Raw genomic sequence first — 17,169 nt, forward strand, 5'->3', positions numbered from 1 at the left:
TTACAAGATCTTACCGAGCGTATAGTGTGAAAAACTGAAGCCCACCGTCAACGAACATGTTGCGCGTTGTCAGTGTGGCTTTAGGGAACCATATACTAGGTATTCGCCAAAGACTCGCGGGAAGTAGATCGACACATAACATCTAGCTTTACCTGGCATTTCAAATTTATTGTTGGTTACATAAAAATTGCGGTAAGGACTCGGTATTACCCTGAGAGCCGAGATTAGCTTGAGTTCTCAAACACCTTCACCTAAATTTACACTGAATAAGTACCTCATACTGAATAAGATTGCGGTTTAGGTGCCTTTACTGTTGACAATAACAAACAAGTAAAGACAGCGCTGTCTTCGGCTACGTCGAAGGCTTCATGCCTTTTAGGAACATTAGACAATTTAACTTCAACTGTTTACTGCTTTTTTAATCAGTCGTTTAAGTATACATACATCGCACGTTTAATTATATACAGAATTGTTTCAAAATTTAAATTTTGTGAGAAAACGCAATCAAAAATTGTTCAGTTCATACAATTGGTATACCAAAAGACAAATGGAAAAATTCGTATTTTCGCCATATTTTTGAAGTTTATTCATCTGTTATACTGAGCATATTTTCCTTATCAAGCTTATTGATTTTATGTTGAAATCTCCAAAAACGTAATTTTTGAATTACATCTCTATATTATTAATCGTGAGATATTATGCTAAATATATTTTCGCCATAAACTTTTTATTTGTGATAAGCAAATAGAGGAAACAATTTTTGACCTATATTAAATACTTAGATGGAGGAGTTAAATAACAGAAACTAATATACTTATGATTAATCACTGGTATGGGAAATATATCTTATAAACCACCAATCTTTAGAATTTTATGATCGAGGAGTAAACCGGTCACAAAATTTTATGATTATAGGTGCCTATATAAATGAGTTATATCGCAAAAACATGAATCTGAGCAATCAGTGGTATGGAAGAGATTCCTTATGGAGCACCGATCTTGATGATTTTCTTAGTGTAATTTCACGGCTTTAGCAATCTAATTGAATAAGTTTCAAAGTAAAACTCCTATCTGAACAATCAGTTGTAGGGAAGCTAAAAGTTACGGTTCACTGTACGCTCTCTTTTGAAAATAGGTGAAAATACTGCAAATTTAATGTTGCTAGCTGAATGCATGGCGGAGTTATAACGCATAATCGCATATGTGATTGATCTATATATAAAAAAAATGGTGTAAAAATGTATAGTAATTCATTAATTGAGAACGGTTGGGTCGATTTTTTGTTTAGTTGTTCGTAATTGCCAGGAGAAGGTTCTTACAAAAGAAAATTTTGGGAAAACCTTCCGGGAAAGTCGGGAAATTGGAAAAATCGAAAGCTGGTTTTTTTGTATGGAATTTTTTGTGCAATTCCTTCGGAATGGCTTTCGAATAGAAAAATAGAAAATTCTAAGTGGAAAACTCATAAAAATCCGGAAGACCGCGAAAAATTTGAATTTTTTTTCGACGAAATTTTGCATTTTATCGCAAGATTTAATCAGTTTTGACGATCTAAAGGTGGAAAAATCATTGTGAAGCTTGGAAAATTTCGGATAATTGTGAAGTTCATTGTGAGCATGGATCAATTGGGAACAATTTTCTCCTATGTTTCATAACCGATTCGAATGGTTCTGATAGGTGGACCAGGGACCGATCTCTTTCTAAAAATCTTATTTATGGTCCAATTTGCTTGAAATTTGATACCCGTATTATACATAGATATGCGTAGAATAGAATTGAGTCATTGTTTTACAGTTCGATAGGTCTTTGAAGGCGCGGCAAACATGCGGGTATTGGCTATTTAACAATACTTCTTACACAGACCAACAAAAATAGAAAAATATTTGATGCGGCAAATGCTAACACTATTTTCGACGTAAGCATAAAGTTTCCATCAGCTCCAGATTAAAAAAAAAACGAGGTCAAAGTAGCAAAGAAACAAAGGGTGGTAGAACCTCCCACTTAGGCTTAGATTAAAACAAAAAATCTCGACTACTATCCCTGCAAATTCCTACACCTTTGTTTGATGGTCATTTATAGTCATTTGTTGGACAGGAAAAACTGATTTTGGGAAGTTTGAGTACCTACCGCAGTTAAGCAAAAGGTGATAGAACCTTCCTTCTGACTTTAATCTCTGAAAATACCATTCCTCCACCTTGACCCTAAGGTCACTTATAGTCATTTGTTGAACAGCTAACAGTGAATTATTATTTTTTTTTCAAATGCATAATTTTCCAGTAATTTTTTTTATTGTTGGGCGATAAAAAGTAAATGAGTATAGGTGGCCATCAAGTCAAGGTGCAGGAATAGTATTTTTAGGGTTAGTAGTTCTAGCTTTAATTTAAGCCTAAGTGGAAGGTTCTATCACTATCGTTTCCTTACTAAAGCTTCTCAAATATTGCAAAAAACGCGATTTTTTGACACTTTCACCACGTTTTTCTCAAAATCTGGAGGTGATGGAAACTTTATACTTACAGATTCGTAATCCACACAAAAAAGTCTATCAAAAACAAATTTAACACTTGCCGCATCAAAATCGGTGTTGCCCTGTGTTACCGATGCTAATTATAAAAAGAGAAGCTCTTTCTTTTCATAAGAGGTGATCTCGTGAATGGCTGTACCGAAATTTTGACACCTACTGCAGACTTTCGATATATTAATCGAATATCGAATTTTTCATAGTGTGTATCTCTGGAAACATTTGTAGTAGTTTCCTGAAAATTGGTATAGAGATTTTGGGACTACTATTGAAACTTTTATCTATCTGTAAATATATGTTTTTTTTTCTTTTTCATTATACATTTTTTTGTTAATTTTTATAGAAATATATTTCACTTTGCATCAAATGACACCAAATTTTGGGTATACAGTTTTGTAGTTCACTCAATTTCAGTATCATAAGGTGCAAGTTCTAAATGGCTATAAGTTACCGTTTATTTTTGAGAATTTTTTTCGCTGATGATGTTGCGCATTTTCTCAGTATAACGAATGCGTGATAAGTTTTTTTTATGGGCAAAAAATTCCGAATAGTGTCAGTATGTAAAAGACTTATTCTGGTGGGTGCACTCCTCCTAAACGACCGAAACGATTTTAATGACATTTTTCTTGTGTTTGAGTAGGTCCCTGTATAGTGTAAGTTCACAACTTAAATCGCCAGGTGGCGCTGGATTCGAGTTATTACTCAAAATCGTTTTGGTGATCCGATTTGACTCATATTCGTGATATATATATATATTGGTAACGATAGAAGCAATACTATTGCAAAAAAGTAAGTGCGCCTGGACCACACTGGAGAAGTGAAACTTACGTTACATACATCTGCTTTTGCTTAAGGTTATATATTTTTTCTTTTTCTATGTAGATCCCTACCTCACCCCTGTTCGTTGTTATTTCATTTATGTTATTCTGTTCTCTGTTATCTTAATTTTTATCTTTATACTCTTTTGATAACAAAATCGATAGTAACATCCAATAAAATATCGATAACAAAACCGCTAAAAACGCCAATAAAAAAATCGATAAAAATTTCGATGGCAAAATCGATAATAATATTGGAGCAAAATCTATTAGAAACTCGATAAGAATATCGATAACAAAAACGATAAAATTATCAATAACAAAATCGATAAAAATAGCCATAACAAAATCGATAAATATCGGTAACAAAATCGGTAAAAACATCGATAACAAAATCGATAAATATACCGATAAAAATATCCATAGCAAAATCGATAGAAATATCGATAACAAGATTTATAAAAATATTCACAAAAAAATCGATAAAAATATCCAGCACAAAATGGATAAATATCGATAACAAAATCGATAAATATCAATTACAAAATCGATAAATGTCGATAACAAAATCGATACATATCGACAACAAAATCGATAAAAATATCGACAACCAAATCGGTAACAAAATCTATAAAAAATATCGATAACAAAATGGATAAAAGTATCGATTATTATGTCGAAAAGTTCCGAAAATATCGATAGCAAAATTATATATATGTAAGTAGAGTGTTTAGATTTACCATGGTCTTCATTTTTATACCCGAGCGCACTTGTGCACAAGGGTATTATAACTTTGTTCACATAACGGTTGTTTGTAACAGGCAAAACGAATCGAGATAGATATAGACAAATGTATACATAAATGATCAGGACGAAAAGAGAAATCGATTAAGCGGTGACTGTCTGTCCGTCCGTCCGTCCGTCCGTCTGTCCGTCTGTGCACACGATAACTCGAGTAAAAATTAAGATATCTTAACGAAACTTGGTACGTGTACTTCTTTCGGGCGTAGGACGGATGGTATTGAAAATGGGCAAAATCGGACAATAACCACGCCTACCTCCCATATAACGGTAATTTTCAGAAATACGAAAACTGCGATATTTCGTAACTACTAAGATATTACTCAAAATTGATATTTACAATAATTTAGACGAAAAATAAGAATATTAACATTTTTTGAAAATGGGCGTAGCCACGCCCACTTATGGTTACATGTGTATATCTTGGTAACCGCTGCACCATTTCTTCCAAACTTGGCACAGTTATTGGCCTTGGTACAGCATACTAAATGGCCGAAAATTAAAAAAATCGGAAAATAACCACGCCCACATCCCATATAACGGTAATTTTCGGAAATACGAAAATTGCGATATTTTAGTAACTACTGAAGATTATTCACTCAAAATGTATATTTACAACAATTTTTAGAGGAAAACTAAGAATGTTATAAATTTTTGGAAAATGGGCGTAGCCACGCCCACTTATGGTTACATGTGTATATCTTGGCAACCGCTGCACCGATTTCTTCCAAACTTGGCCTTGGTACAGGATACCAAATGGCCGAAAAGTTTTAAAATCGGACAATAACCACGCCCACATCTCATATAACGGTAATTTGGAGAAATACGAAATCTTCGACAAATCAGTAAATATTAAAGCCAATTTATTCAAAATTGATGCTTGCAACAATTCCTTACCAGAAAATACGTCTATAATAAAATTTTGAAAAATGGGCGTGGCACCGCCCACTTATGATCACATATATGTATCTCGGTAACCGTTCTACCAATTTGTACCAAACTCGGTATTTTTATTGTGCTTGTTACACAAAAGCAAAACGATGAAAATGATTGAAATCGGACAAAAATTATGGCTTTTCATGTAACGGTAAATTTTAGAAATGCTTTAAACGTCAATATTTTGAAATTTAAGGACGCTAATTTACTCAAAATTGATACACCTGGGCTTACCATGTAGCGGTAGCTTTCGGAAAGGTGAAAATCATATATTTAATATTTGCGCCGGGTATTTAATGTTCGGCTCCGCCCGAACTTAGACTTTCTTACTTGTTTTGTTTTTATTTTTACCTTTGCCTTTATCCTTTTCTTTATCTATGTCACCTTCACTTTCATTCTTGTATTGGTTGTTTTCTCAGTGTTACTATTTAACCTTTTATTAGCAAATTTTTGTTAAATTAGTACCGTATGCATACACATAAGAAGCACTTGTTTCGGTCCCAACCATTTACGTTACACCATTTCCGTTGCATCATTTCCGTTGCACTATTTCCGTGCGCAGTTTCCGTTGAATTTGTCAATTTACTCCCAACCAACCAACCGCCGCTAAAGAAGTTTCAATTCAAAACGATTAGCAATGTGGCGCTGGAGCCAAGTTATTGCTAAAAATCGTCAATTCGGATGCACCAGAGATCAAAGTCAAATTATCCCCGTTAAATCAACCATCAGAACTATTGCGGTCCTTGCTTTATGATGACTAAACAGAATGTGGACCAATGATACTCACCAGCTTAGAAATTGCCACCAACTCGACTATACAGATTCATGGACGATTCACCATCGACCCGCAAGGACTTCTTCCCGGTATAACGCTTTCGTCAGGTTGTTTTAGACGGCAATGGAGGATATGCTTTCTGTCGACTCACAAAATCAAACATGAACGTTAATTGCTGGCGAAAACGTTGGACCAAATGTTTCAATAAAAAATTAATTTTTGGCGGGACGAAGTTCGCCGGGTCTGCTAATACATTATAAAAAGACTTTCGCTTACAAAAATTCAGTCGGACATCTTGGAAACTAAGGGTGAGGATTGCGTTCAAATAAACAAAAAAAAAAACATGGCTAAATTCACTCAGCTCGGATTTCTGACCCTTTTGGTATTCTTTATCGTGGATCTATCTTTACTTTTTCTAGTACTTACAAAAATCAGACAAAAGTTATAGTATATATCTATGGAGTTATTTCATGTTCATGAATGGTATAAAAACGCGAATGACGCATCAGCCTTCTCATTGCAATATGGAAGCCTCAATAACAAAATAGCCTTTTCATGGGAAGAGTATGTATTCATTCTTCATTTATTTTCTTTTTCATTACTTTATTCTTTCAGCGCATTTTTTATTACTTTTTCGTGTCACGCATACAAAATAAAACACACAAAATGAAATGAGTACTTATGTGCATATGTATGTCTGCTTATTGGAGATGAAAGAAAATACGAAATTTGATAAAAACGATAAATGGATAGTTATGAGAAATGCATACCAACAGATACTTCAGTGACAAATCGTTGCTTGCATAAAATATTGTCGCATGTTACTTTCTGCAGGTTTACGAAAATCGCAATTGAAGTTTGGAATGCAATTTCTCAGAAACGCGACGATAGAGCTTCCTAAAAAACTCGGAGAATGTTACTAGCTTACGAAATTTATTTTATTGTTTATTGTTAATTATTTTTGAGTTTATGAAAACAATGGTCAATAATTTTGATACCAAGTTTTACTAAATTAACGATAATTTTTTCTCTATATCTCGGAAATATCCTAAAATTGATGATGCCATTTGAAATATCTTGATTAGTTCAGTGTGACTGCATTATTACTTAAATTTTAACTAAATTACGTATAAAATTTTAGTCGGAAACTAAATGAGATTCCCAAGAACTGATAACACCAATCGAAAGACCTTATTTTAAAACATATAACTGCATCTACAGCTATAAACCGTCAGAATGGCGCTTACGAAAATCTTTTATCCAGGCCTCAAAATGCAGATACATACATTAATAAATTCTTTATAAAAAATAAATGAAAACAAAGTGAATGACAGATACAATCATTGGCCATTAACTGATGTGAACATGCGATAGTAGGCGTGCAGATTATGCCCAAAAAATCTCGAGAGGTGTTCGGGTCAAAGTAACATACATTTAGAGTTAATTTTAACCAAGCTTTTACTGATGCCTTCAGCGGCCAATTTTTGCGAAATTTTAACTTAAACTCGCTATATCTCAGACGTTTTATTATCGATTGATTTGCAATTTTTACACCATAAACTAGATACTATTCTAAAGAAACTGAGCTTAAGTGCAAAACTTATCAAAAACCAAATGGCAGATCTTTAAACTTTTTTATAAAAATTATGGAGGTAGTTTGAATTTTTGTTGTTGTTTTAATGCAGCATTATGGACAAATATCTAAGGAAGTTTTTGGGAAAGTTTCAGGTTTAAACAGCAAGTAGTTCCAAAGTTATAACAATACATAACACATAGCAATTGTACAAGTAATTTTGGATGCAATATTAAGTAAAATGTTGAAATTCATAAATTTATCAGTGTTATAGAACTTATTTAAGCTCTTTATTATAAACTTAATAGACATACTTATATATATATATGTATCTATGTAAAAACCAGGGACGGTCGCAGGATTTCTCTTTAGGGGGTTTTATGTAAAGTCATTCGTAAAAACAAAAAATATCATTGGTTTATTTAGAGTAATCAGCATATTGTATTTAATTATGGTTATAATTCAGCACAACTCAAAGAAAAGTCACATGCAATGTACAGAAGTACAGATAAAAATTATTTTAATACCGAGTCAACATTAATATCCAGATTGCGATGAATATTGAAAATAGCTAGCCTATAGAAAAAAAGGATGTATGAATTTTTGCTAATTTTTAATGGATAATACAGTCGAATAAAAAAATTTTGGTACGGCAAATGTTAAAGCTATTTCCGCCATTTTGTTTTTGATAAGTTTTGAAAACTGCAGTCAAGCTCAAAGTTTTGAAAACTGCAGTCAAGCTCAGTTTCTTTAGAATAGTATCTAGTTTATTGTGTAAAAATTTCAAATCAATCGATAATAAAACGTGTGAGGTAAGTTAAAATTTCGCAAAAATTGGCCGCTATAAAAAATCAGGTTTTTGGCTTTTTCGATATGAAGGCATCAGTAAAAACTTGGTTAAAATTAACTGTAAATGTCTTTCTGTGTAATCTATCAATTACAATTGGTCTAAACCGGTTACTTTGACCCGAACACTATTTTCGTTTCTAGAGCACTTTTTGGGGATAATCCGCACGCCTATAGAGAGCACGCTCCATTCATAATTCAGCGAGAATGTGAGATCGTACGATTATTAACGACACAGTTCTCTAGAGCTTTCCACATCGCTCTACTACACAGAGAAATACTCCAAAGTGGAATTTGAAAAAGAAAAATAAACACCATTTGTAGAGCGTCGCTTTGCTTGGCCATTACTCACCTGAACAGGTGCTGGTGCTACGCTCGCCTCGGCACTGCTCCCACTCTCCGAACCGTTGAGCGGAGAACGCGGTCGGGCTATTGCCGCCGTTGTTGCTGTTGTTATGGGTATTGACGCTGTAGCGACAGATGTTTGTTTTCTGCTTGGGGGCGCTGGCAGCAACACCGAGGGGGATAACCGGTTTGCCGGAGTTGGCGCTGATATTGGCACCTCTGCTGCCAGCGTGTCTCGGTTACTGCTAGCGGTTGCGGCGACGCTGGTGGTGATAGGGCTAGTGCGGGTGGCACCACTTCCCTCGCCATCATGACTAGCAATGTTGCTGCCGCCGTTGATGTTGTTGGTGTTATAGCTTTTGCCATTTTTATTGGCTGCCTCATCGTCATCGAATTTAACCCAGTTTTGTTTGCCAGCTGCAGAATCGTCCGTAACATCCAAGGCGACATCCTCCAGGGGATGTGAAACGGCAGCGAAATGCGTAGATGATGACTGTTGTTGTTGTTGTTGTCTTTCGCTGTTATCGGCCATGACTGGTATTTGGTGTACGTGTATATGTTGTTACTAGCGACTGCTTTGACTTAATTTATATCTTTATTTCCACTTTTGTTTTTATTTTAATTATTGCTTTGCCTCTTTATGTACCTAAAATAGTTATTGCCTTTTATTTTGCCACTATTTCGCAGTTTTTAGATGAATTCTTTAACGCTAGAGCGCGTGCGAAGCAATTTAAAAGCTTTCGTAGATAACTGAGTTATTTCGTGCTATGTATTTGCTTTTGCTATCTTTGCATTTTTTCTAAATTCTTTTTTGTTGGAGAATTGCTTTGCTTCATATGCACATATCGTACTTCTAAGAAAATATGCGTTTTTAATACTTCTGTACTAAATTTCTTGTACATGGTTAAGCCAATTTTTGTACAGTTAATGAATTTTTTACACAATTTAAATTTTCATTCAAACGCAATCTGTTAACAGGTGATTTAAAAAATAAAGTTTTTTTAATTTGGACTTTTAACTTTTATTTAATTAATATCATTCTACTTCAGGAAAAATAGCAATCATAGTGGCCACTGCGTGCTTGTGTGCTTCCACATCCCTCTAAAATTAGTGTTTATCTTAATATATAAAAATCCCGTGTCACTGTGTTCGTTTACGCTAATCTCCGAAACCGCTTAACCGATTTCAATGAAATTTTGTGGGTGTATATTGTTGGTTCCAACTCAAAAGATAGGGTAGTTTTGAACCCGAGAAAAGTATTTTTTTTTTATCGAAATTTTTTATATACTTCTCGCAACGTTCTTAAAAATCCCGCCTCGCTTTGTTCGTTTACGCTAACTACAAACTGTCCATATCCGAAACGAGAGTTTTCCAATGTTATTCGCGGCTACGCTTCATATGTACATATGTTAATGTTGGGGAGAAATAGGTATGATAGCAAGAAAATACTGTAATATGTATTTATACATATAAACATGCGCATATCAACAGCAACAAAAAATGTATCGCTTGGACACCATCCCATGTTATCCATTCCCCTGGCTGATGTTTGAACCGTAACCAGAGATCGTTTTTTTTTTCAAACGTAGTGAACAATAATAACAATATTTTGTAAATTTCGATATCAAATTAAACGTAAGAAACAATATGGCTCTTCACACCGAGATCGGTATTCGGTAATTCGGTGATGGTAATTTGTTCTAATGTATTTTGCTTGTGTAAACTAGTGCGTACCAAGCTTTGGTGTGAAGACCCATAATATCTACGATACATGTAACCTGCCTATTTATCTGTGTGTAAATAGCAGGACAACGTCTGCCCGGGCTTACTAGTATTAAATAAAAAATATCAGCTTTTTTGTGGACTAAAGAGCACACCTCCTCGATGGATAAGCAATTTCTAAATCAGACAGACTCGACCTTTTCAACGGCATAACACCAGTCGGTAGTTGCGAAATTCCAAAAATTAATCATGAACAATTTTGTGAATTTTGAATGTACATACATAATGGAATGGAACCCCACGTGCTCTTGCAAAAATAAAAAAGAATATTATTTATAATAGATTGGCGTGTACACATATGTTGGTGTTTGGCCGAGCTTCTCCTCCGATTTGTGGCGTGCGCTTTGATGAGGGACCCACAGTTTTACGGCTACTCCGAACGGCGACTGTATTTTTATGAGAGGCTGTTTTTCATGACAGAAATACATTGCCTTCCGAGGGGCGACACCTGTTAAGAAAAAACCTTTTTTCTACCTTTTTTGGCGATGTTGCTTTGACCAGGGCTTGAAGCCAGGCCCTGCGAAATGGTAGCGCGCATTGCTAACCACTACACCACATCAGCCGCCCTAGAAAAATTAGAGTACATAGTACATAACTATACAGAAAACGAACAAATATCCAAATAAAATATTGGCAAATAGCACAGTCATGGCTAAAAGTTTTCGGTATCCCACTAAAATATGTTTAAATGTAGGTAACGAAGAGATGATTGTCTTTTGCAAATTGTAAAAATGCGTTTTAGGAACAGTTATTTTTCGCTATTCCGATTGTCGAAACGACAGTTGTTCGTCGAAATTTGAGATTTTCTTTGGCATTATGAGGCAACCAATGACATAATCTATTACAAATTTTTATTCCTATTATCCCTTCGAAATGAAGAAGTATTAAAAACGTGTTAAAATCTGTCGTTAATGTTTTTATTTACGACATAATTCAACGAACGACTGTCGATACGAACGATCCAAAAAGTAACTTCTTAAAATATTTTAGCTGTCTCAATTTCTTAGTCTGTGTATGAAGATCTTCTATGTGACACATGAAGATGAATACCAAAAATTTCTTTTTGGTTGATATGCCTACACAAATTTTGTTTGAAAACAGGTTCGCAAAGATACAAAGCTCGAAAGCAGCCATGCTGTGCAGAGGAAATTCGGAATTGGTATTTATAATGGGTACTGCGGTGCCAAAAATTTACACAGGAAAAGAGGCACCAAAAATCAGCTAAGGCCAAAATAATATGAAATCATTTAATAACGGTCGAGTTCGTGTTATTTTGCTTTAAAGATGAAAAATGTTGTTTTCAAAGTTTTGAGAAATAGTGAAAGAAAGTGACTATGATAAGAAATTTTTTTCCTCTCCTGTTAAATTTCTGAAAAGGAACTCATCAACTTATCACTTTATAGCACCTTCTTCTTATTCTTGATTATATTTATACCAGAGCGCACTTGTGTACAAGGGTATTATAACTTTGTTCGCATAACGGTTGTTTGTAACAGCCAAAACGAATCGATATAAATATGGACAAATGTACACATAAATCAAGAATGATAGAATACAAGATTGCGCCGATCAGAGAGGATTTTTGAGAATAACTTCTGTGTGACGTCACACTGGTGCAATTGCGAGAGAGAAATGCCAAAATGTGAGCAAGAATGGAAGAAGAAGAAAAAATGTTGCAAGGAAAACGTAAACAAGTTGCACCTGTGTGACGTCATGCAAACAACGATTCTGTCAAATTCGTTAAGAGAGGAATAGCGGTCCGAGATCGGCGCAACCTTTGTATTCTCTCAATCGTGTACATAAATGATCAGAATGAAAAGGGAAGTCGATTAAGCCATGTCTGTCTGTCCGTCCGTCCCGTCTGTCCGTGTACACGATAACTCGAGCGAAAATTGAGATATCTCAACGAAATTTGGTATGTAGGTTGCCCTTTATCCAAGGTAGGTTGGGTTTGAAAGTGGGCGAAGTCGGACTGTAACCACGCCCACTTCCCATATAACGGTATTTTCGTAAAATGCAAAAACTGCGATATTTCAGTAAATATTAGATGCAAATTGTTGAAAATTAGTATGTGGAGTAGAATTGTGGTAGAAAATAACATTGTTATGAAATTTTTGGAAAATGGGCGTGACCCCGCCCACTTATGATTAAATGCTGTATATCAGTAGCCGCTTCACCAATCCTTAACAAACTCGGTACGAGGCTTGAGTAGGGTCTAGCTAAGAAATCTGTTGAAAAAATCTTTGAAATCGGGCAATAATCACGCCCACCTGCCATATACAGATAATTTACAGAACCACGAAAACTGCGATAAATCAGTAACTACTGGAGCTAATTCACTAAAAATCGCTGATTGCAATAACCACTTGCAGAAAATTAGAATATTATAAATTTTGGATAATAGGCGTGGCGCCGCCCACTTATGACCACAAATGTGTATCTGGGTAACCGATTTATCAATTTCCACCAAATTCGTTGCACTTTATAACATTGGTACGGAAAAGCAATTTGTTGAAAATTATTCAAATCGGACTAAAATTACCCCCGTTTCCCGTATAACGGTAAATTTCAGAAATACGAAAACTCCGATATTTCAATAACTGAGGACGCTAATTTACTTCAAGTTAATAGTTACAACAATCTCCTAACAATAAATAAGACTACTATAGGCTTTCAGGAATTGGGAGTAGCACCGCCCACTTTATAACTACAAAGGTGTACTTCGCTAACCACTTAATCGATTTTTACCTAACTAGGTTCAATTATATCATTAAGTCTAACTCTTTATATTATCGAAAACGTTTATAAGCGTGTAAAGAATGACCCCTACCTATCATGCAAAGGTAGTTCAGAGAAAGTTGAAACGACGATATTTGATACCTGCGCCGGGTATATAAAGTTCAGTTTCGCCCGAACTCATACTTCTTTACTTGTTTATTATTAATTTTTTATATTTTTAGTTGTTATAATGCTGTTGTTTTTTTTGTGCTAAATTTGTAGATCTTTCTATCTATTATAGTATGCATATTTTTCATAATAAAATTTCACTTCGTTGTGTTGTTTTTAACAACTTTCTCAATCCTCATTTGCATTCGCTTACTTTTTTAGCTACACACGCTTACATACAGTGATATTTTGATCACGTCATACCAGTATATGGTTTTCGATGAACACGCGCATACAAATCCAAATGTATTTTTTAGATTTTTACTTCCAACGTAGTATCTAAGTTCACGTTCACGTCCACGTAGACAAACTAAATTCAACTTAGATTTTGTACTTATGAAAAGTTTTTAAAATATTCCATTTTAAAATTTATTTCTTCGTTACATAAGTTTGCACTCTAGGCTCAAAGGCATTTTTTCCACTACACACATTCAAAATGAAAAATAGTATGAAAAAGATCGCTAGCTGCTAAGCAAAAGTGAGAAGAAAACGTTGACTTCAAACCGAGCTCGCGTTCTGACAAGTCACGCTATGTATTACAAAAAACTAATTTACGCGTTTAAGCCAACAATGTCAAGTCGCAACTGAGCGTCACATATGTGGCTAAAAAGCGGCACACCCAGCGTGCCAAGTCAAAAGCAGCGTGCGCTCATATTTTTACTTTGCCTTCCTTTGTTTTGCCATTTCCAATGAGCTCTGTCATTCCAACTGAAAACCCGTAAGCTCGACTAGCAACCACAAGCTTATATTTATTAAAATTTACGCTTATGTGCATTGGAAGTAGCTCTCATAAATGTTGTCGTTGAAATTAAAATACTCACACACCTTACAATTTGGCACACCTTTGCCTTATATCTGAACGCATTGCCACGCTACTCCGTTTACTCTAAAAGCTCATTGTGCGATCTGACTACCTTTTTGGAATTCGCCACGCTAACGTTCCACAAACAGTCAGTGAATCTATAAACAAGCATACTTGCTTACCTACTGCCAGGGCTGCCAATTTAGCTCTTTTCCCGTCAAATCTGACTTTTTCGAAGTCCATTTAGAGGCAGGAAATGAGAAATTGCGGGGAGCGGGAAAACCCGCTTTTTGCGACATTTTTTTTACGGATTTTTAGCTTTTTCTTTTATACGATATAGTACATATGTACGTATTTAAAATTATCAGATAATTTCGATACGATTAAAAAAGTTAATGGTGTTCAGTGGGCAATGTTTTCGCGCATCGCACGAGGAGATAGAAGACGTTGTAAAACGTTTTAATTACAGTGATGAGATTATATTCAACAATTTTATTGACCTTTATGCCGTTTTTAATGAACACTATTGTGGATATTATAGAAAAAAATAATAATTCAGTTTAATATAATTAATTTTGTAAAATGGCATAAATACGTAATACAATGCAATTTCGGGCTGAAGTTCAAACTTATACGGACACAGGTGGCAACAAATTGTTTTCCGATCATTTACTTTCACTACCTTGGTCTAATGCAGACCTTGAACTTTATTCAGGCATCTAAACTTGGTGAAAGCAAAGCTACGCAGCGGTATACACTTATGTACATATATACATATAGTTATATTAACTCTTAGTCTTATTTTTCATTTCTTACGAACTTGGATCCCAGCTGTATTATTCTATATAGTTTTAGTTTCAAGTGTTTTAAATGTATTGCTTAAAATTATATTCATATAAACCTATTTATTTTCAGCTTTTGTTTTGCGCGATTTAGCTTTTTTCTAGCGGGTTTTATAAAAATCTGGATTTTTTACTCGAAAATAGTTGGCAGCACGGCCTATTTTATATTAAGTTTGTTTTCGCTTTTGAGCTGCTCATTTTCGGTTACGGTACAACTGTTTCCTCATTGTCGGCTGCTGGTTAACTTGCTCTCTGTCTCTCAATAAAAAATTTTACGACAAGAGCGATCAGAAACCGCTCATTTACTACCTACTTCGTTGAAAGGTAAAACACCTTGGCCGGAGTAATAAACATTGAAAATGGTTGCACATATGAAAGTTATCTCTGTTGACACACTTGCATTTCCACAGTAATACAAATATATCTGATTGTTTGAGTATGTACTTTGCTTTGGCGATAGTCAGCTATCGGCCATTGAACGACTGTTGGTGATATTTCTGCATTTCGTTGGAAGTGTTCGAGTGTTCCTTTTAGTCACCTTAACTATATGCTTTCTTTAAATTCGTATATAAATACATACATATGTATGAAAATATGTGCAAAAGAGTTATACAGTTGCACACTTGAATTATCTCCTATGGGTTTAACGAGCCCTCCCGTTTTGGAGTTGGTATTTGACGCTGTAGCCGCCGTCATTATCAAAAACCATATTATGTTATCGTTTTTATACCCGAGCGCAATTGTGCACAAGGGTATATTAATTTTGTTCACATAACGGTTGTTTGTAACAGCCAAAACGAATCGAGATAGATATAGACAAATGTATACATAAATGATCAGGATGAAAAAAGAAATCGATTAAGCCATGTCTGTCTGTCCGTCCGTCTGTCCGTCTGTCCGTCTGTCCGTCTGTCCGTGTACACGATAACTCGAGCAAAAATTGAGATATCTCAACGAAATTTGGTATGTAGGTTTCCCTTAATCCAAGGTAGGTTGGTATTGAAAATGGGCGAAATCGGACTTTAACCACGCCCACTTCCCATATAACGGTAATTTCCAGAAATACGAAAACTGCGATATTTTAGTAACTACTGAAGATAATTCACTCAAAATTGATATTTACAATAATTTTTAGACGAAAAATAAGAATATTATAAATTTTTGGAAAATGGGCGTAGCCACGCCCACTTATGGTTACATGTGTATATCTTGGTAACCGCTGCACCAATTTCTTCCAAACTTGGCACAGTTGTTGGCCTTGGCACAGCATAAAAAACCGCCGAAACTTTTTAAAATCGGACAATAACCACGCCCACATCCCATATAACGGTAATTTAGAGAAATACAAAATCTTCGATAAATCAGTAAATATTGAAGCTAATTTATTCAAAATTGATGCTTGCAACAATTCTTTACCAAGAAATACGATTATGGTAAAATTTTGGAAAATGGGCGTGGCACCGCCCACTTATGATCACATATATGTATATCGGTAACCGTTCTACCAATTTGTACCAAACTCGGTATGGTTATTGTACTTGCCACGTGTAAGCAAAACGTTGAAAATTATTGAAATCGGACTAAAATAACGGCCGCTTCTCATATAACGGTAAATTTCAGAAATGCTTGAAACTTCAATATTTCGAAATTGAAGGACGCTAATTTACTCAAAATTGATACACCTCGGCTTACCATCTAGCGGAAGGTTTCGGAAGGGTGAAAAAACATATATTTAATACTTGCGCCGGGTATTTAATGTTCGGCTCCGCCCGAACTTAGACTTTCTTACTTGTTTTTTTACTGTTTTGTATTGGAAGAGACTTATGTAATTATTAACCGAAGTAAAAAATAAAAAAAGGTAAAAAAGCGACTGTAAACTGATCCGAAAACGAATTTAAAATGATACGATTTTCTTTCAAACTTCAGATTCTTCGAAAATTTCATTTTATTTTGCACTGGAAAGGTTTATGTGGCTGTCGTTTACTTACTAAAAATTGTCGATAAAATTAAAATTTTTCATAGTTTTTTAAATTTTACCATGTAAAATCAGCCACAAATTGGTTAGAAATTATATTTTTTTATATTATATTTGGGGATAACTTTAACATTTTTCCAGACAGACCTTTCTAGATTGAAGGCAGCATGAGTTTTGCCCACCTGCATACCCTCGATGCCTCCCAGTCGTTGA

At 34.8% G+C, this 17,169-nt stretch overlaps 1 protein-coding gene across 9 annotated transcripts in view; it reads right to left on the minus strand.

Annotated features, from left to right (window-relative positions):
* LOC108376286 (uncharacterized) overlaps nt 1-14,056 on the minus strand; it is a 43,976-nt gene extending 29,920 nt beyond the window's left edge. The window contains exons 1-3 of one of the 9 annotated variants that reach the window (XM_017632541.1): nt 13,999-14,032; nt 13,492-13,758; nt 8,617-9,462 (exon numbers count right to left, since the gene is read on the minus strand). In XM_017632541.1, the coding sequence (XP_017488030.1) occupies nt 8,617-9,141 (525 nt within the window). In that variant the 5' untranslated portion in view covers nt 9,142-9,462; nt 13,492-13,758; nt 13,999-14,032. Of the gene's footprint in view, nt 1-8,616; nt 9,463-13,491; nt 13,759-13,998 lie in introns of all 9 variants that reach the window. The other 8 variants (XM_017632533.1, XM_017632506.1, XM_017632525.1 and 5 more) reach the window with 8 other exon arrangements.
* Between the last annotated feature and the right edge of the window lie 3,113 nt (nt 14,057-17,169).

Source organism: Rhagoletis zephyria, unplaced genomic scaffold (assembly GCF_001687245.7).
Source record: "Rhagoletis zephyria isolate East Lansing unplaced genomic scaffold, Rhagoletis_zephyria_1.1 Rzeph_scaffold_00098, whole genome shotgun sequence".
In the NCBI taxonomy this organism is placed as follows: domain Eukaryota; kingdom Metazoa; phylum Arthropoda; class Insecta; order Diptera; family Tephritidae; genus Rhagoletis; species Rhagoletis zephyria.